Below are 21,199 nucleotides of genomic sequence, written 5' to 3' on the forward strand. Positions count from 1 at the left end.
TTCTTTCGGTAAAGTCACGTAGAAGGGAAATAATAAAATAATAAAATACAATTCTCACGACGTTTCGGCCACAACGCAAGCAGCCGTCCTCAGGTGAAGAACAGGGCTGTCGGAAAGACAGCATCTGAATGGACACCACCAAGCTTGGCAGCGTATATTTAAGCTGGGTTAAAGGGGGAAGGGCACCAATATTTAGTATATTGATAATATTGATGTAGTTCATATTTTAGTTTTTTTACGTGGTGGTATGGCTGCTGCAGCTATTAAAATTCCTTCCCTTTATTACTGCTAACCCCACTTCCTCCCTTTGTTGCTGCTAATCCTACATAATGCACGGGCATAATATGACGTTGAGACCCCCCCCACCTCCTACGCATTCCACAAGTAGTGACTAATCCCATATCTGCATTTTCTATAAATATGCTAAATTCACCTGTTGATATGCAAATTCCTTTGTCAAGGCGCCCTTCCCCCTTTAACCCAACTTAAATATACGCTACCAAGCTTGGTGGTGTCCATTCAGACGCTGTCTTTCCGACAGCCCTGTTCTTCACCTGAGGACGGCTGCTTGCGTTGTGGCCGAAACGTCGTGAGAATTGTATTTTATTATGTTTTATTTTTATTATTTCCCTTCTACGGGACTTTACCGAAAGAACCAAGAAGATGAATCCCTGCAGTCACAAAAGCTTTAAATCGAAAAGGAAGAGAATTGCCCAAGCTGTTTAATAGTGACAACACCAGACTTGCAATTCAACAGTCGCCGGTGCGGTTCAATCTCCCAGTGTGGCAATTGAATAACGGTGCAAGTTTCTGAACCACACTCCCCACCCCCCAGCTTCTCTGGGTGCACCACAGCAAATGTATTATCAGGACGCGTATGGCGAGGTAAAGCGTGGGAGACCATAGGGGGTGCAAAGGTGGGGGAGGGATAGGAAAGGTGAAGCGAGGGGGATGGCTGTGGGGGTGGGCTGTGGGTTATGGGGGTCCTTTGTCGTACTTTGTAGCAAACTTTGCGGCAGTTTGATACATTTGTGGTAGTTGGCAATAGTCTGTGGTAGCTTGTTGTAAATTAAGTTCTGTCGTTTGTGGTAATTTGTGGAAATTAGTTGTACAGGCCACATGAAGCCACAGCTTCCTGCCTTCCTCTCTAAAATCTGGCTTCAGCAGTCCCTTTATACAGCAGCAGCTGAACCAATTACACTGGTACGACCTGTGTAATGCATACCCTCTTCCACCAATCAGCTGAGCATTTTAATGGGCAAGAGTGGCACAATGGTAACACATACTCTGTTTTTTTCGGTAAAGTCACGTAGATAGAAAAAATAACAAAAGAAAATACGACGTTTCGGACGCAACACAAGCGTTCATCTTCAGGTGAGAAAATTATCTGCTGTTGTGGCCTGCTCAAGCTCACTGGCGAGGTGGTGCTGGTCAGAGATGCAACGAGCCATCAGGTCATTGGGACACTGTCTATAGGAAAGCTACCCACACGGATTCCTATCTAAAGCCTGACTCCCACCACCATCCAGCCCAGAAGAATTCCCTCATCAAAACACTACATCATAGGGCCAGTTGCATCTCCGACCAGCCCCACCTAGCCAGTGAGCTTGAGTACGTACGCTAGGCTCTCAGGAGGAATGGATATTCTGACCGCACAATCCGCAAAGCTGCATCCCGAACCATGGATTGAGAACCATATGAGGACCCAATCAAAACCATCACCTTACCATACATAGCAGGGGTTACCAAAAGGATTTCCAAAATCTTGAACAAACACAAGATCCAAGTTCGGTTCAATACAGTACACAAAATCCGTGATTTAACCCCATCGGTGAAGGATGCGATTCCGGATATACAATGTCCTGGTGTCTATAAGCTGAGTTGTGTCTGCAGCAGCAGTTACATCAGACCGGGTTCGCGAACACAAAGCGGATTTGAAACACAGCAGAACAAAACACCTTGGCGGTGGCGGATTATTGTTTCAACGTTGTGGGCACACATTACATTGTTTTCTCCGAGACGAAGGTGCTCTGCAAACTTTCGGGCTACCATCAGATATTTGTTCATGAAGCCATCCAGATATACAAACCCCAACAAAACTTTAATCGAGAAGATGGATTCAGATTGAGCAATCATTGGAGGGACGTGATAAACCATGTAAAGTTTTAACTGCTATGATTTTCACTCACCCAACCGTTCATCTTGGTTTCCGGTTACTAAATAAAGCTCATTGACATGCTCATTTCTCCAGCCCCCACCCATACCTGTGTTGAGGAGCTGGCGACGACTCACTCAGAGATGGAGGTGAGGTTAAGGGCTTTCGCCGTTTATTAAAGGGCTACACAAGACACGGGAGGGGTGAACCACTTCCCAGGGGTTAGGGGTCCCGGGCTAGGTCCCACTGGTTCCCAACACAGCCGGCTGCCCTGTGCTGTCTCCTCTGCGCCGGTCGTGGGATCATCCAACACGGCCGACCGAGGAGCACAGCCACGTCCAGCCCTGGTGCTGTGCTATATCCACTATCCCTACCCTCTTGACCCTGGCTCCCCGTTTCACCCTCTCTCGACCCTTGACTCCAGCTACGACCCGCCTCTCCACCGTGAACTCCTGCAGCCACGACCCCCTTTTCCTTCCTCCCTTGCCGATATAAAGCCACAACAGCAGATCATTTCTCACCTGAAGATGGACGCTTGTGTTGTGACCGAAACGTCGTGTTTTCTTATTTCTATCTACGTGACTTTACCGAAAGAACCAGAGAATATGGATTCCTGCAGTCACGAAAGCTTCAAATCAAGAGTGGTAACACATGTCTCAGCAGGAAGGGTCTGGCTTCAATTGCTGACTGGCACCTCTGTTTGGAGTTTGTATGCCCTTCCCCTGGTTTGCATGGATTTCCTGGATTTCTCCTGTTCCGTCCCACAGCTTAAAAAGAAAACACACTAACTGAAAAAATATCTTCAGTTTACTCCATTATGATTGCATACAGAGCTGTAACATCGCCCCTGTTTCCACAAATTTGGCAGGACCTTCCTCAGACTTTTCAGGCTTTCCTGGTTAAACAAGCAGAACAATAAATTAAGAACAAGATTAATTACACGTACATTTTACCAGAAACGTGATTTTTCTAAATTTGTATTTTGTTTAGCCGGAAGGTGTAAGAGAGATCCTGTCTGAATCAAGAATTGTTCATGTTGGTAAGTATAGATCACAACATTTACACTGTATTCCATATACGTTTGTCCAAGTAGATTTTTAAATATATTGCAAATTCTAATCCAAGAAGAGTATCCAAAAATGCATCACATTAATGTTTTGTTTTACTATTACTGCTTACACATTTTAAAGACAAGTGCAGTCTTCCTAATAATCCAAGAACAGTCACATGTATTCATGTTTTCTTCCATAATTATTCAAAATAGTAATTGTGTACATTTGATATATGCATCATTCTTATAGCGCAGGGCCATTATCAAGGTGCCGTGTTTCACAGGCATAGTCTGCAGTCGTTTCACACTCGGAGTTTGTACAAAGGAGATCCGTGGTGCATGAGCACAGCAGTGACAACAAAATAAAAGACAAAAAAAATAAATATTGCAAAGAACGAAAACAGGGTCTTTAAAGAATATTACACAACTAATAAGCGAGGTATTTAATAGTCTTAAACGAAACATGCAATAAAAACCAGCGAAAACGTGGGAACCAGAGGTGCCAGAAAAAAAGTTAGGCATAGTTGCAAAGTATAGTCTTTGTTTTGGTTTAATAGGGAAATAAAGAGGGGAAGAGAAGGGGGACAAAAGCTGTTGATGACCAGCAAGGGAATTCCAGAAATCTACCAAAGTTTTATCAGATGCAATTTTCGATTAAAATAAGGAGGCACTTTTCAAGGCTATGGGAGGGAGTTAGAGGAACTAAGTGATCCTTTAGGGAATTGGCAGCATTGTTTAAGAGGACATTTAGGATGAAGACGGCCCAGTGATGGTTTCTCCAGATATGTTTAGCTTAGTCCACTTCACTCTCTGTGGAGCATAAGGCCGCAACAATCCCACACCATGCTGGACGGTCTTTAGCAGCTTTCTCTTCTCCGGATATACAGGGGGACAGAAAACAGGATAGGGCGAAGCAGAGCCCTTAGTAATAGGGGTCCTCTCAGATGTATTTTTTATAGGGACAATTTTTAATTAATCAGATAAGTGTTGTAAATCTCGATTTAAAGCTTTCGTGACTGCAGGGATTCATATTCTTGGATATTTCGGTAAAGTCACGTAGAAGGGAAATAATAAAATAATAAAAATAAAACAATTACATTCTCACGATGTTTCGGCCACAACAGGTGAAAAACAGAGCTGTCGGACGCTGTCTTTCCGACAGATCCAAGAATATGTTGTAAATCTCTTTGATTGTACAATCCTAAAAATTTGGGCATTTTATACTTTGCTAAATTACAGTGTGACCCAGTGTCAAATGCTGTTGATTAGTCAAGGAATAGGATGGCGCAATGACGAAAAATGCAAGACTGTTGGAAGAAAATCAAGAGTATTGAGTACTGCAGGGATTGTGCTCTATTTTTCTCGTAAGCCAGATTGATTCGGATGGAAGAGAGCATATTCTAGGATGTAATTTATGATTTTAAAATATTCTCAAAAAACTTTATGCCAGTGGAGAGGATTGAGATAGTTGTAATTGTTAGGGCTGTCTGTTGTGCCACCATTATGATAAGGGGCACACAAAATCAGTTTTCTCATTGAGGAGGGATGGATGCCTCGTGAATGGAAAGGTTAAATGTATGGGGTATTGGTTTTACATTTAGGGTCTTTATGTATTTCCAGAAAAGTTAGGGATCATATTTTTAAACCGAGAGGGTATCCTGAAAATTACAGTATTTGAGCTAACAGACTAATTAGGTGCAGTGGTCACACAGGACTGTAGTTTGTCTAGTTTGAGTCCAAATCTTTTCTAGGAGTTTCTAAGCTGGGTTTCTGAAATGGATGAGCTGGGCAATGTATGGGTTGAACCATGAGGCTTCATTAAACATTGCTAATGGGGCACATTTGTCATCAACTATAAAGAGGAAGGACTTTGAGAAGACCAAGTGGTAGGTACAGATGTAAGGTAAGATAGATTTTAAAAAAAGGTTAGAGATTCATCTTTCCATTCGGCAATTTGCAAGATAGATTTGATTGCATGAGTGAAAATATCTGCAGCCTCAAACTGGCCGGTGTTTGTGAGGGTTGTTTTTCACATTAATCTATTTGTCATTTGCAGAAGAGCGAAATACATTCTTTATAAAAAATGAAATCAGTCCAGACGTTGTGCCCAACTCGGATGTTTTAACATTCATTAGTGTTAAAGGTGAGTAGAAAGGGACACGATACAAATCCAAACGCCATAAGTGTTACAGTGAATGACACAACATTCTCCCATGTACACTTATAACGCCAAAACTCTGCTGCAGCTCATGCAAGGCTGTTTTTAGGTGTGGTTTCCTATTATAATGCATACTCATTTTTTACATTTGGTATCTTTGCCATTCCTATTGCACATGGCTATTATAAAGGTGCAAATGTTTCACAGGCACAACTTGCTATACTCTCCACAGTAGGTGGCGATGCTGCTTCCTACTTGTTTTGAATGTCAGAATATTTAACATTTAATACACCTGTAGTTTTAACCAGGCTGTATGCCGGATTCGAACCACACATTTCTGCAACAAGCCACGGACGCCCTGCCACTGGGCCATGTCATTGCCCAGATGGGCAGCATCATAGGGGCCCGTGAGCTTACTTTGGAGGCAGTACAAAAAGTATGGTGTTGGAAACTGCAGATGTTTTCTGAAGTGGTTTATTTCAATGGTGCTATCAACATCATTGAGATAAATAATGTTCCTCTTGTAGAGCAGTGCATCAGCCCGTGTTAGAGAAGGCCTCTGGGAAGTGACATTAAGAAATTCATTAAAGATCCCTTCAAGTGTATTGTTATTAGAGCTGTTACAATGGTTTGTGCATTACCAGTAAACAAATGAAAACCCCGGAAAAGACTGGTTACCGGATTGCCGCGTGTTTAGAAATGTGCAGAGCTATGAACGCAGCATGTTTACCTTCTTACTTGGGAAATAAATCAAACTGCCAGTGGTGTGATTGTTAGAGCACTGGACACAATCCTACGAAGAGTAGACCAAAATACCTTGTAGAGTTTGCTCTACTAGCAGTTCTTCCTCTAAGCAGTGGTACGAATGAGCAAGCATAGGATCGCACATTGTGCCGAATGTTGATATTTTTTAGTATAAAAATCCACGTATACAGCAGCGTGAAATTGAAAGAGGCACGCACCTGGCCATTAGTCATTTTACAATTGACCAGTGAACCAGCTGGTTTTTAGTTTGTTTTTGAAGCTGGCCAGAACAGAAGTTGATCACTCGGTAAGTGGTGGAAGCCCCAACTAAGCAAGTTCCAGTTTAATGGCGCTGCAATGCTGAAAGCACAATATGCAATGGATGATTTTGCTGTCGCACTGCCAATCTCAGTAAATTTGAAGAGCAACTGATACGACCTAAAACGTAACGAGTTATAAGCGGTTTGAGATAGCCAGGCATCAGTGTTCACGTCGTGACACTTGTTAGTACTTGGGGCACGTCCAGAGAAGCTAATGATGTAACTAGTGGAGCCAATTCTGTAAGCTCTAGCCCTAGAAATCCCAGTCTCAAATGCAAATGCTACATATATCTGGTGCACTGGCAGCCAGTAGAGAGATCTTAAGAGGATTTCCATCAGTGCTCGACTGGGTCCTTACCGGATGTCCGAAGCCAGTTTGTTCTAGACCGGCATACCCAGGATAGTAAAACTGCTGTTGCTGAATTAACTTGGATAACCATGGGTTATTTTAATTCTACTTTTCAGGAGATGAATTGGCAGAGACTATGGTCAACTGCCTCGATGCAAAGTCCATATCACATCTGATTCAGGTTCCATCAGGATGTGGTGAGCAGAACATGATTAGAATGGCTCCAACTACACTGACACTAATTTACTTGGACTCAGTCCAGGAGTGGGGGAAAATTGGCCTCAATCGGAGAGAAGAGGCAATAGCGTTCCTCAAACAAGGTGAGTGGCCTCCAAGGATGGATGACTTGTAGTTCAGCAGCAAGTGTGCAGCCCAGACATCTCGCTTTTACATTATTGCATCTCATCAAGGGTGGTGCAGGGGTAACACTCGTGCCTCAGCAAAAATCCATGGGTTCAATTCCCAACTTGGGCGCCTCTTTGTAGTGTTATTTTTTCACCTGTTCTGCATGGCGTTCCTCCAGATTCACCAGTTTCCTCCAAAAGCAAAACAAAGTACCCAGTGTAACCGGTATTCTTCAGACATCCAAATGGTGACAAATAGGATGCAAATAATATAATTGCGATTGCACATGGCAACATCGCCTGTTTCTGCAAAAATATGGCCGGACCCTCCTGACAAAATAGTTGAGACTGAGTATTTCGTGTGGAAAAAAATCACAATAGTGTTTACATAAGTTTCTATGAAAACATTTATCATTTTTGAAAAGAATACCAGCTACTGTATTACCAGGTATTTTATAACCATGATTAATTCAGTGCACATCATATCTTCGTGTAACTAAAGTAAAACGTTGCCCAATATATTTTAAGTGAAACATGGTAGGACCAATTCTTCTGCCATGGCTGATCATTATTTTAATGCGGCTTGCTCACACGAAATGTATTTCTCTTAGACGACGGTACTTTGCAATTCTACTGGCTATCAACAAAGATTCGTTCATGAAGCCATTCATTTTTACAGACTCAGACACAATTTCAACCGAGAGGAAGGTTCTAGACTCAGCAATCATTGGAAAGATGTCATCAACCACTTTTGGGTCATGACTTGATTTGTGTTTTCTTGTCAACCTCCACCGTCAGCAGTGTGGTGGGTGGAGCGGGGTGCAGTGATTTCCTGGCGGCCCTTTGTTGCATTGGCATTGCTGCTGCATTGGTATTGTTGCTGCCCCACCCCTGCTGCTGGTGCTGCTGATACACTTTGGCTACGACCATCTCCAAACCTTTTTAAATAGTTTGCCTTGAGAGGCTAACCCATTTTCCTGATGACGACCGCTTGTGTTGTGATCGAAACGTCGTGATATTTTTATTCACTTTATTTTTATTTATTTTTTTGTATCTACGTGACTTTACCAAAAGAACGAAAGAATATAAAAAAGTGAAGAAATGCTCAAATACTGTAAATCTGTAAGGAAGCTGTAAAGCTGCCCTTAAGTTGAGGAACTGCGTTGGGGCCATCGCAGAAGCCGAGACGTGCCAGTTATTCAATTATAGAATATCATAAATTACCTTTGGCTGGAGTGTATGGAGTTTACCATTGGTTTAGCGATTGACACATGGGAGGCTTAGCCTCCAGTTGTCATTGTCTGTTTGCCACAGATCCTCCCATTGGTAAGCATTGCGTACCTGGTAGCAAAGCAGCTCCGGCGGGAGTTAATTTGGGGACGTTTCCTATTGGCTGAACGCTGAGCACGTGGAGAAAAACAGCTCCGTTATTACGTAGGGTGGGAGGGGCAGTCATTGGCTGTTTGTAAAATTGTGACTAATTGGCCGTTTGTAAAATGGTTACCAATTGGTTATTTTTTGACAATTTTCAACTGTTTTGGACAAATTCCTACCATGGTTCGTGTCTTAAGAGACCTATTGGAGATTATATCCTTGTGCTGAAAACGTATCTTCACAAGTATAAAATACCAGTATGTAATAAAGAGCCATACATTCACATATGGCGAGTTATAAGCTTTACTTTTGTCAATCCGTTGCTGAAGGCCTCCTCGTGCCATGTAGGTCATTTAGTTTGATACAATGTCACTGCACAGAGGGTGCTGTGGTTAGCGCTCAACTGGAATCTGGGGCAGAAATTGTCTAGGATCAAAATGTTGGAACAAGGCGGTGGATACCTGGGTGCAACTCCCTGGGACAGCTGAACTTGAGAATGAAAAACGACAGCAGCATGCCTAGATAAGAACACTGATAACACTGGTCAACACACTTTTTCTGGAATAAGATATTCCAACGGTTTTAATGTGATTTTTGGGTGCTGATTCCAAATCTGGCATCAGTTTTTGTCTATCACATCAGGTTTTTGAGATATCAAATATTGCATTTTCAATAAAAACAGCAAATTTATGCTCATATACGAATAGCTAAACAGACATCCATACAAGAGTAAAATAAAATGCAATATACAATAATAAGGAGCAAACATTTAATGAGCCGTAGCACAAAGTTGTGAAAGTGACTGCATATCAATGTGAGTGAATGCATATTACCATGTAAGAATTGAATTGTGAAGATAAGAAAAATATGTACAAAAAGGTCATTCACAATAGTGATGTTACATCTGCATAAATGACCTCTTCTTTGACGATCTCCGATGTACAGCTTGTGGAATGTCTCTCATCAAGGACCAGCAGTAATCTGCCATCATGTTTGAGTCCCATCGGCCTTGGTAACGTTCTTCCATAACTTTAATGTCTTGATGAAAGCGTTCACCTTGCTCTTCGCTCACGTGACCCATGTTCTCTGGAAACTGGGCCAAGTGACTATGTAAGTAGTGAACCTTGATGCTCATTCTACATCCAAGTGCTTGGAGACTCAAGAGCAGCTCCTCCACAATCTCTCGATAGTTGTCCGCTTTCCTGTTCCCAAGGAAATTCCGCACCACATCAGAGAATGCATTCCAAGTTCTAGCCTCTGCCGCAGTCATTGTTGTAACAAAGTGTGGATCCCTGATGAGTGTTCTTATTTGAGGGCCATCAAATATTCCTGCCTTTTTCTTCTCGGCACTGAGACTTGAAAAGGTTGAACATATATAGCTGAAGCAGTCTACAGTGTGATCAAGAGCTTTGATGAATTGCTTCATTAACCCAAGTTTTATGTGCAGTGGGGGAAATACAATTTTATTCCTATCAACCAGAGGCTCATTCTTGATGTTCTTGTCACCAGGCGTCAAACTGATTCTTGGTGGCCAGTTCTTTTTAACCCAGTGTTCTAATATAGCCCTACTATCCCAGTAGCACAGGAAACAAGGGTATTTGGTGTGACCTCCTTGCTGACCCCGCAGAAAATTAACCATTTTCAAATCGACGCAAATTAGCCATCCATGAACATGGTATTCCAATCTATCCAGAACAATCTTGATGTTGGCATACTCTTCATTCATTTTTACAGAGTGTCCTATTGGGATTGAACCATGTATATTTCTGTTGTGAAGTAACACACATTTCAAACTCCTTTTACTACTGTCAATAAAAAGTCTCCATTCACTTGAATCATATGCGGGCAGTCCCATATTGAGAAGAAGCCCTTCAACATCATTACAATAAACAAGTTGACCATCTGAATGGAAGTACTTTCGAAGTGCTGCTTCTCTGTTACGATAAAAGGAGACACTAGTGCCAGGTCTGAGTAGTCCTTTCTCTTGCAGCCTGGAAGCCAACAATTCAGCAGACTGCTTTGGCAAATACAAATCTCTTACAAGATCATTCAATTCAGGCTGACTAAACAGAGACATTTTTATCACAATCTGCATCAGATGGCCTATATTCGATCTGAGCATCATCATCATCATCTGTAGAAGCAGGTAAACTGAGGGATTCAACATCAATCTCTGGTAACTCAGTAAATACAGGCACAGGTATTTCCTCACAGTGCTAAACTGGTCGTCTGGCAGATGGGATATCTGGGTATTGTAAGTGTTGTTTGTTTTTCTTATTGAAACATTTTACATTGACAAGGCAGAAGTAGCAGTTATCCAAATGGTTTGTAGGTTCTCTCCAAACCATTGGCACACCAAACTTCAGCTTAGCAAAGTTTCAACACAGGTTTTACACACTTTGTGAGGAGCCCAATTTTTGTCTTGGTCTCCAAGTCGTACTTTAAAGTAGGTAAGATAAACCTTTTGACAAAGGTATTGATGTTGCGCCTTTGATCATGCAAAGTGAAGCTGCCACAGATGTAGCAGAAGATATCTGGGTCATTACTGCATTTCCTTCTTTCGGATGTTGTAGCCATTGTTAGATCATGCCCTGCAGAAGAAAAATATTAAATAAATGTGGATATCTACATAAAATGATATTATAAACACACTATCCTAAAAATACAACACCATATTTTAACACTAAAGCAGTCACTGACTCGCAACAACTTGCAATCATAAGTGACGGAGTTAATTTTGGGTAAAATCAATGAAAATGGGGTATGCCGATAGCATAAAATGAGATGTGATAGAGCAAATCTGAGATCAGATTTTTTTTGTTGACCAGTGTAATCATTGTGTGCTTTCTGCTGTGCCATACAGCTCAGAATGGCAATTTGACAGATATTGAACAAAAACAAGTGCAGAAATAAAAATGGAGATGCATGCTATTTCTATGTATTTGGATAAATACATCTTTGTGGCTTCAGCTACATTTTTAAAGAATGGAGTCGAAAATTTGAAGGCTCAATGATGTTTTCAAGCAAATTATTTTGTTGTGCTTGGCACTGAGCCAGATTCATGTCTTGTGGAGGCCAGCATATCACGATTTGGAACCTCCTTGGAACAGCAAATAACTGTGGAAACCCACCCAATTACTGTGAAAGCCCTACCCTGCTCAACTCAGATGTGCAAGTAGAAAAGGGTTACTCTGGTCCACACAGTAAGTTGAAGTAGTTTCCCACCCACTGAGTCATATTTATCACCTGAAATTAAAACCAATGTTTTCAATTCTCAGTAGCTGAGAAATTGTCAAATTTTGTGCAGAACCAAATATTATGTTTTTGTGTAGTTAGTAATCATGCTGACACCATCAACTCATTGCACTTGAGACAGAAGTTTGGTCACGGACAGCTCCAGATGTTAACAATATAATCTAGAGGGAGATCTAAAAAAAATCCCATATGGGGGGCGGGGGGAGCTGTCCCAATAATTCAAGCTTTTATATGGAGCTTTAACTACGTCTCAGGGGTCTACAATCCAGTGGACATCTGAGCCATTCTCTAGCCTGGATACAAAAAAAGTAGGAGGTAGGAGGGTCGGGTGAAATTTGGTACCAGAAAAGCAGCAGCAGCTGACACCATCAGGAACAAAGCAGTCAAATTCCAAAACAACGAAGAGGCAGGACAAGTTGGAGCTGCTAAGAAAGTAAATAGAAAGATAGAGATATGACATCTAGAACTGGCAGAAATTAGATAGATATGAACGGGGGAGATAAATGGGAATGAAGTGATCTGGTCAAGGGAATATAAATTGAACATCGAAGGGGTAGGTTTCTTGTTGGAGTGCAAAAGCCAAAGCATAATTTTTGGGATACAGGCTGGTTACAGCAAGAGTAATTGTAGAAAGATTGAATGGACAACCCCTAAATAGGTCTGTCATCCAAATATATGCACCAACATTAGATTAGGATATTGAAGAGTTCTATGTAATGCTGTAAAATACGTTAAAGGAACTGCCTTGGAAACATAAAAAAATATTGTGGGAGATTGGAACGCAAAAGTTGGGAAGGATAACACCGGATGGGAACGCATCATGCATGACATGCTAAACTTTATTACTAAGTTCAAACATAAAGACTGCAGATAATAGACATGGAGGGTACCAGATGGAAAACAAATATGATGGATTAGGTAATGATTGATATACGATAGAAAACAGTTCGACTTTACAGAACAGTCCAAGGAGCCGATGTGTCATCGGACCACAGCTTGGTTCTATGCAACCCAAGTAAATATGAAGAGAAAATATTAAGTAGAATCAGGGAGGCAAAAAAGAAACACCTTAGCATAGACAACAAGGCATTGGCACTGAAGTAGATACTGGAGCAAGCAGTAGAAGCAACAGCACTCTTAGATATAAAACCTAATAGAAAATGGATAACTGAGAAATTTTGGCTAAAGATAAAGGAATCTGACAAGATGCCGACTAAGTACAAAATACGTAAGATTTTGCGACCAATATCCATAAGAGGTTTTTTTTTACATTGTTTAAATGCATTCCTTACAGACCACCATACTTCAATAGGGATTACCGTTGGTATGCCTATTTTAATACACACAATGGACAGCAAGGACAAGATCAAAGGGCTCACATTATACACATACACATGCATAATGTACGTTGACTCATTAATCTCCCCCCCCCCACTTTGCGCAAGAGTGCAGAAGTGTGGTCACCACATCTACACCTCTACATAAGGAATGAAACAGGTGGACTTCTCCACAAATCTGGCTGTCGCCTGATGAAGCTAGTTGTAATTACTGTGAAAACGTCGTACTCAGATTGTAAATGTTGTGGCTTGGCTTTCCAACACACCGGTGTGCTGTACTAGTGTAAAGGAGAGCCGACACAAGATTGCAGGGGTTTCGTCTTTTAATCCTTTTCTCCCATCCACACCTGTCCCCAGCCGTCCCATTCTCGTTCCCGCCAAAGGCCCCCTCTTCCCGCCCGTTCTCCCCTTATATCTACTCGATCACCCCTCCCACTAACCATCCTATTGGTGGGAATCCTTCCCCTGACACCCCTACACTAGTGACGAATTTGCATGTTTTTGTTGGCTGTGTCGGGTGGTGGTGTGTTTTAATGACACATTTATATATTTACGCGATCCAACCCCAAAAAACCTATATTATGGATAAGTAAAAAATGTAAAGCAATGAGGTAAGGACATTGGCAAGAAAGGATACTCATAAATGGTTGTCGCGACATTGAATACTATGCTGGAGAATACAAAACCAGGGAAGTGTACAAACTAGTCATGGACACAAATAGCGTAGTGGCAACAAAGGTAAACAGTGATAAAAACACAAAGATGGTAAGATATTTGATGAACAAGGAAGAGACAAAAACAGATGGACTGAGTGTTGTAGTGATTTGTATTGAGATACAGATCAAGAGAATAAAGAGCTGCTGGAGGAACTAGAAAAGATATCCCCATCACCAAGGGATGATGAAAGTTAAAACATACGAAAAATTAGAAAAAGCAATTAAACATGTGCAGAAAAACAAAAGTCCAGGAGTGGACGGCATAAGAGGCGAAATTATAAAAGCTGGAGGGAAGGAATTTATAAAAGAAACTAGCAGGAAGTACCCGGCATTGCTCGGGCAAAAAATATATTTTAAAACTTCTCTTAAAAACCTTACATATATGTAATGCGGGCGTAAGCGACCTTCCGGAGGTGACGTCACGGGGGGTGGAGTCATGTGACGTGGGGGGAAGGTTCGGGGCTTTAAGCGGGTAAACCGGAAGGGGAAGGCAGTCGGGGTGTGAGCGGAAAAGAGTGAGGCCACGCGGGCAAGTGTGGAGAGGGGGGGCGCCGACGGCCATCGGGAGCCAACCCCGAAGATAAGAGGAAGCTGCGGAGTGGTGTGCAGCTGGGGAGGAGACAGCCAGGAGGGCTGCGTGTTAGAGGCAGCGGTGTGGCTGCCAGGAGGAGCTGCGGAGAGAGAGAGAGAGGGGGCTGCTTGTTAGAGGCAGCGGTGTGGCTGCCAGGAGGAGCTGCGGAGAGAGAGAGAGAGGGGGCTGCTTGTTAGAGGCAGCGGTGTGGCTGCCAGGAGGAGCTGCGGAGAGAGAGAGAGAGAGCAAGAAGCTGTGAGAGCTGCGGAGGGCTGCCAGGAGGGAGCTGCGGAGAGAGAGAGAGAGAGCAAGAAGCTGTGAGAGCTGCGGAGGGAGAAGAGCAGCAGAGAGTACAGCCAAGGGGGGCTGTGTGAGAGAAACAGCAGCGGAGCTGCTGTTGTGGATCGGGCCGACATTGGAGTCAGCACCGTGGAGAAGCTACGGAGTAAAGACAGCCGTGTGGGTGTACAGCACGAACCGAATAATAAAGGACACTGAGACAGACATCGTGGTCCAGTCGTTTATTACATATACATACACAGATACGAAGGTATTGTGAAAGCCAGGTGGGCCGTTTGTCCATTTCTCCACCAATAAAAATATTAGAGGCTTGCATAGGTCCAAAAATATATAAAAATTGGGGGGTAAATAGTTGATCTAAAAGGTTTCCGAAAATTGTCGACCCCTCAAAAAATATTTTTACCCCCGCGTAGGTTTATATACCTACATACACTAAATACAACAGAGTAAGTATTATCTATTAACTCTAGTTGTATCTACTGACTGTACAGTAGTATATACTGAGCCAGTAGTAGCTACTGACTGTATAGTAGTATTTACTGACTGTAGCAGTAACACATGACCGTAGTAGTAGTATTTACTGGCCCTACAGTAGTATTTACCTACTTTATAGTAGTAACTACTAGCTCTATAGTAGTATCCACTGATATAGTAGTATCTACTAACTCTATAGCAGTATCTACTCATTCTTTCGGAGCATCTACTGACGCTAGTAGCTACTGACCATAGTAGTATAGTAGTATCTAGTGACTGTAGCAGTATTGACTGACTGTAGTGGTATATACTGACTGTTTTAGTATATACTAACTCTATATAGCAGTATCTACCAACTTGATAACAGTATCTACTATCACTACTGTGGTGGTACCTGCTATGATTACAGAAGTGCATACTCACTGTGGTACCTGCTATAATTACAGCAGTGGATACTGACTGTGGTGCCTGCTATGGTTACAGCAGTGCATACCGACTGTGGTGGGACCTGCTATGATTAGAGCAGTGCATACAGAGTATGGTGGGACCTGGTATGGTTACAGCAGTGGATACTGACTGTGGTGGTACCTGCTATGATTACAGCAGTGCATACTGACTGTGCTACCTGCTATGATTACAGCAGTGCATACCAACTGTGGTGGTACGTACTATGATTAGAGCAGTGCATACTGAGTGTGGTGGGACCTGCTATGATTACAGCAGTGCATACTGTGGTGGTACCTGGTTTAATTACAGCAGTTCATACCGACTGTAGTGGTACCTGTATGATTACAGCAGAACATACTGACTGTGGCGGAATCTGCTATCACTGCAGCAATGCATACCGACTGTGATGGTTCCTGCTATCACTACAGCAGTCCCTACTGACTGTGGTGGTACATGCTATGATCACAGCAGTGCATACCGACTGTGGTGGTACCTGCTATGATTACAGCAGTGCATACTGACTGGTGGTATCCTGCTATGATCACAGCAGTGCATACCGACTGTGGAGGTACCTGCTATCACGACAGCAGTGCATACCAACTGTGGTGGTACCTGCTATCACTACAGCAGTGCATACTGACTGTGGTGGTATCCTGCTATGACTACAACAGTGCATACTGACTGTGGTGGTACCTGCTTTCATAACAGCAGTGCATACCGACTGTGTTGGTACCTGCTATGAATACAGCAGTGCATACCAACTTTGGTGGTACCTGCTTTAACTACACCATTGCATACCGACTATGGTGGTACCTGCTTTAACTACATCATTGCATACCGACTATGGTGGTACCTGCTTTCACTACAGCAGCGCATACCGACTGTGGTGGTAACTGCTATCACAGCAGTACATACCAACTGTGGTGGAACCTGCTTTAACTACAGCAGTGCATACCGACTTTGGTGGCACCTGCTTTCACGACAGCAGTGCATACGGTGGTGGTGCCTGCTATGATTATAGCAGTGCATACTGTGGTGGTACCTGCTATGATGACAGAAGTGCATTCTCACTGTGGTACCTGCTATAATTACAGCAGTGGATACTGACTGTGGTGGTACCTGCTATGATTACAGCAGTGCATACTGACTGTGGTGCCTGCTATGATGGCAGCAGTGCATACCGACTGTGGTGGTACCTGCTATGATTAGAGCAATGCATACAGAGTGTGGTGGGACCTGGTATGGTTACAGCAGTGGATACTGACGGAGGTGGAACCTGCTATGATTAGAGCAGTGCATACAGAGTGTGGTGGGACCTGCTATGATTACAGCAGTGCATACTGTGGTGGTACCTGGTTTAATTACAGCAGTTCATACCGACTGTGGTGGTACCTGTATGATTACAGCAGTACATACTGACTGTAGCGGAATCTGCTATCACTGCAGCAATGCATACCGACTATGATGGTTCCTGCTATCACTACAGCAGTCCCTACTGACTGTGGTGGTACCTGCTATCACTACAACAGTGCATACAAACTGTGGTGGCACCTGCTATGACTACAGCAGTGCATATCCACTGTGGTGGTATCCTGCTATGACTACAGCAGTGCATACTGACTGTGGTGGTACCTGCTTTCATAACAGCAGTGCATACCGACTGTTGGTACCTGCTATGAAGACAGCAGTGCATACCAACTTTGGTGGTACCTGCTTTAACTACAGCATTGCATACCGACTATGGTGGTACCTGCTTTCACTACAGCAGCGCATACTGACTGTGGTGGTAACTGTTATCAAAGCAGTACATACCAACTGTGGTGGAACCTGCTTTAACTACAGCAGTGCATACTGTGGTAGTACCTGCTATGATTATAGCAGTGCATACTGTGGTGGGACCTGCTATGATAACAGCAGTGCATACTGTGGTGGTACATGCTATGATTACAGTGCATACTGTGGTGGGACCTGATATGATAACAGCAGTGCATAATGTGGTGGTACCTGCTATGATCACAGCAGTGCATACCGACTGTGGTGGTACCTGCTATGATTACAGCAGTGCATACTCAGGTGGTGCCTGCTATGATTACAGTGAATACTGTGGTGGGACCTGCTATGATAACAGCCCTCCATACCGACTGTGGTGGTACCTGCTATGATTACAGCAGTGCATAATGTGGTGGTGCCTGCTATTATCACAGCAGTGCATACCGACTGTGGTGGTACCTGCTATGATTACAGCAGTGCATACTGTGGCGGTACCTGCTATGATTACAGAAGTGCACATTGTGGTAGTACCTGCTATGACTACAGCAGTACATGCTGACTATAGCAGTATATATAGCAACTCTTTATCACAAACTACTAACCTGTCAGAGTGCCGTGGTGAGGCCTAGTCCTGTGCAAAGCCCCCTGCCTCGCCTAGATTGCAGTCGGCTGAGGCTGTGGGCTGGGCCGCTACCCCCCTCCCCCCCATCATCCCCCCACCCATCAACCCCTCCCCCCGCGCTAAAATAATACTATCCAAGCGCTATAATATTAGTATCTACCAAACCTATAGTAGTAAGTGCACACATTGGGGTGGGGGGGGGGGGAGAGAAGAGGACATGACACTTTGATTAATTAACCTCAGCGTTGTGTGTACAGTCATACCTCGGTATACGACCGCTTTGGAATACGTCGAATTTGGTATACGTCGTGTTTTGACGAAAAAAAACGTATTTGTATACGACGTCTCTGTTGGGATATGACGCGCTTGCTAGGACTTGTATGGGTCGGGATCAGTCACCGCGAACAGTACCCGAGTACACAATACTGTTACGGTTTGTTAGAGCCGTAACAGTATTGTGTGGAATGACCAGACAATGTCACACTTCAGGAACATTCTTAGAAGAAGGCAAACCAAACTTCAAGGGACAGATTTTTTTGTAAAACTCAAACCTAGTGAGCCTCAACCAGGTCCAAGTCAAGAAAAAAATACAGAAAGGAGAAAGAGAAAAAACCCCAGAATTTCAGCTTCTTGAACTTTTAATGGAAGGGGACTCTCCTTCCAAAAATAACATCTCCTCCTACCCTTCCTCACCAACATCCTCGTAGGCTATCAACTCCTCTCAGCAAGGTAAAGTGACGTTAAAATTGATTTTGTTTTCAATATATTTTAATTTATTTATGCATTTATTTTAATTTTTGTATGCATTTTAGTAATACGTAGTGTCTAAATTATTTCATAAAACCCCATTAATGTATAATATGCCACATAAAATATAATTTCTTAAACTCTGGAACGGATTATTTCATTTATTTCGTATGGGAAATATGCGTTTGGTATACATCATTTTAGGTATAAGTCCTACCTTCTGGAACGAATTAACGACGTATACCGAGGTACCACTGTATTTTTTTTTGCATTTTGAACTCGAAGGAGAAATCCCCCCCCACCTTCCACCGATGACGCACGTGCGTTGCCAGGGTGCAACCCCTGGGCAGCGTCAGCTGCGCTGGGAATTAATAAAATAATGCGAAATAGCACTCAATTGTTAATTTAACTACTTAAAAGTTTACGGATGGGAAAACGGAATAGCCTATGCTTAGGGCGACTGCCTTGCAACATTTTTCGTACATAACCCCACCATTCGAGAGCCAAATCCCTCCCAAGCGCGCAGACGGACATACAGACTAAAAAATGCCTTTATAGGTTAGACTAGAAGTAAGTACCTGGGCATTGCCCGGGTGAAAAACACAGACACACATATCGACTTACACAGACATCGACCCACACACATAGAAACACATCGACTTAGACCAGGGGTCGGGAACCTTTTTTTCTGGGAGAGCCATAAAAGCCAAATATTTCTAAATATATTTCATTGAGAGCCATATAGTATGTTTAACGTATAATAAATTAAATATGTATTTTAATGCGACTTCTGGTGCTGCATGGTTTTGCTGATGGCCTTATAGTCTGGTTCATACGTGGTGAGGTTGAGCTTCATGCAGGCGTTGAGGCTTCCATCAGTTAAACGTGAGGTTGGTCTTAATGTTCCTCATATGCGAGAATGACTGCTCACATGCATATGTAGAGCCAAACATGGTCAATACGGCAATACTCACACGCTGCGTTGTGTGGTATGTCACAGGAAGCTCGTTCCAAGTTTTAAGAATCAGCTGGTCTTCAGGTTGAAGATTTTTCATTTCTGTCCACTTGTGTTCCCTCGCCAGCTCTGCTCGCTGTCGCGCAAGACTTTCCAACTCTCGATTAAGTGACTTGAACTTACTCATCCACATGTCTGATGCCTTCAGGTCAGCAACTTCCAGCTCAAAGTCTCCGATAGAGACCCCGGGGATGCATGTCAGGTCGACTTTGTCCACTGCACACTCATGTGGATGAGTGATGAACTTGAAAAGACCAGTGTGCGCACGAAATTCTCCAAAACGTGCTTTGAATGACTGCAGGAGATTGGACGTAAAGCCAGCTAGCTGCTGGAGATCCAGATGTTGAGTGTGGAGTCACTTGCTAAGCATGCATCTCTAAATTGTCGCAGTCTTTCAAAGTGCAGAAGACGACCTGTTTCAATGTCCCTGAGAAAGACTTCCAGCTTGCTTTCAAATGCAAACACTGCTTGTTGAAGGGATGAGATTGTATTTCTAATACCTTGCATTTTCACATTGAGCTGGTTCAGATGGCCAGTTATGTCCACGAGATAGTGAAACTGCAGGAGCCAGTCAGTGTTGTCTAGTTCAGGATGCTTGACGCCTTTCATTTCAAGAAAAGTCCGGATTTCACTCAGGTAAGCTGCAAAACGGCTGAGCACCTTCCCCCTTGACAACCAACGGACGTTGCTGTGTAAAAGCAGACCGGGATAATGATTCCCAACTTCTTCTAACAGAGCTTTAAACTGGCGATCATTTAAAGCTCGGGCAACAATACAGTTGACCACTCGAATGACCAGCGACATCACCTCACCAAGCTCCTGGCCACACGTCTGAGCGCAAAGCGCCTCCTGGTACTGGATGCAATGAAAACTTAGGATGGCTCTCTTTTCATGTTCACGGAGAAGCGCTACAAATCCTTTGTTCTTCCCCAACATACAGGGTGCACCATCAGTACAGACAGTAATAAGTTTATCCATCGGTAGTTTTTTTTCTTTAGCAAACTCCATGAAAGACGTGAATAAATCCTCTCCTCTTGTTGTCCCTTTCATTGGCAAAACAGCCAAGCTTTCCTCACGCAGTGTGTCACCCGCAGCATACCTGGCAATTATACTGAACTGAGATAGATGGCTAACGTCTGTTGACTCATCTAACGCGAGAGAAAAGTATGTCCCGGCGTTTATGTCCTTAATTTGTGTTTCCTCGACTTGATTTGCCATCATGATGCTACGATCGTGAACAGTTCTTGCTGACAGAGGCATGTCTTTTATTCGTTTGATTATCTTGTCTTTATTTAGGAAGTCATCAAAAAGTTCATTGGCCACATCAAGCATGAATGTTTTGGCATACTCGCCATCTGTGAATGGCTTTCCATTCCTTACTATTTCCAAAGCACCCGCAAAGTTAGCGGAATTTCCGTCACCTTGCTTGGTCCACACACGTAGTTGCTGC

General features: G+C 43.1%; 1 protein-coding gene across 13 annotated transcripts in view; it reads left to right on the top strand.

The window, feature by feature from the left end:
* Window positions 1-21,199, top strand: part of LOC144721414 (complement C3-like) — a 366,684-nt gene that overhangs the window by 191,507 nt on the left and 153,978 nt on the right. For all 13 annotated transcript variants that reach the window (XM_078599020.1, XM_078599027.1, XM_078599021.1 and 10 more), the window contains 3 exons: window positions 3,146-3,194; window positions 5,263-5,349; window positions 6,894-7,097. In XM_078599020.1, coding sequence (XP_078455146.1) covers window positions 3,146-3,194; window positions 5,263-5,349; window positions 6,894-7,097 — 340 coding nt within the window. The remainder of the gene's footprint in view (window positions 1-3,145; window positions 3,195-5,262; window positions 5,350-6,893; window positions 7,098-21,199) is intronic.

This window comes from Lampetra planeri, chromosome 11 (assembly GCF_965212315.1).
Source record: "Lampetra planeri chromosome 11, kcLamPlan1.2.h2, whole genome shotgun sequence".
NCBI classification, from domain to species: Eukaryota; Metazoa; Chordata; class Hyperoartia; order Petromyzontiformes; family Petromyzontidae; genus Lampetra; species Lampetra planeri.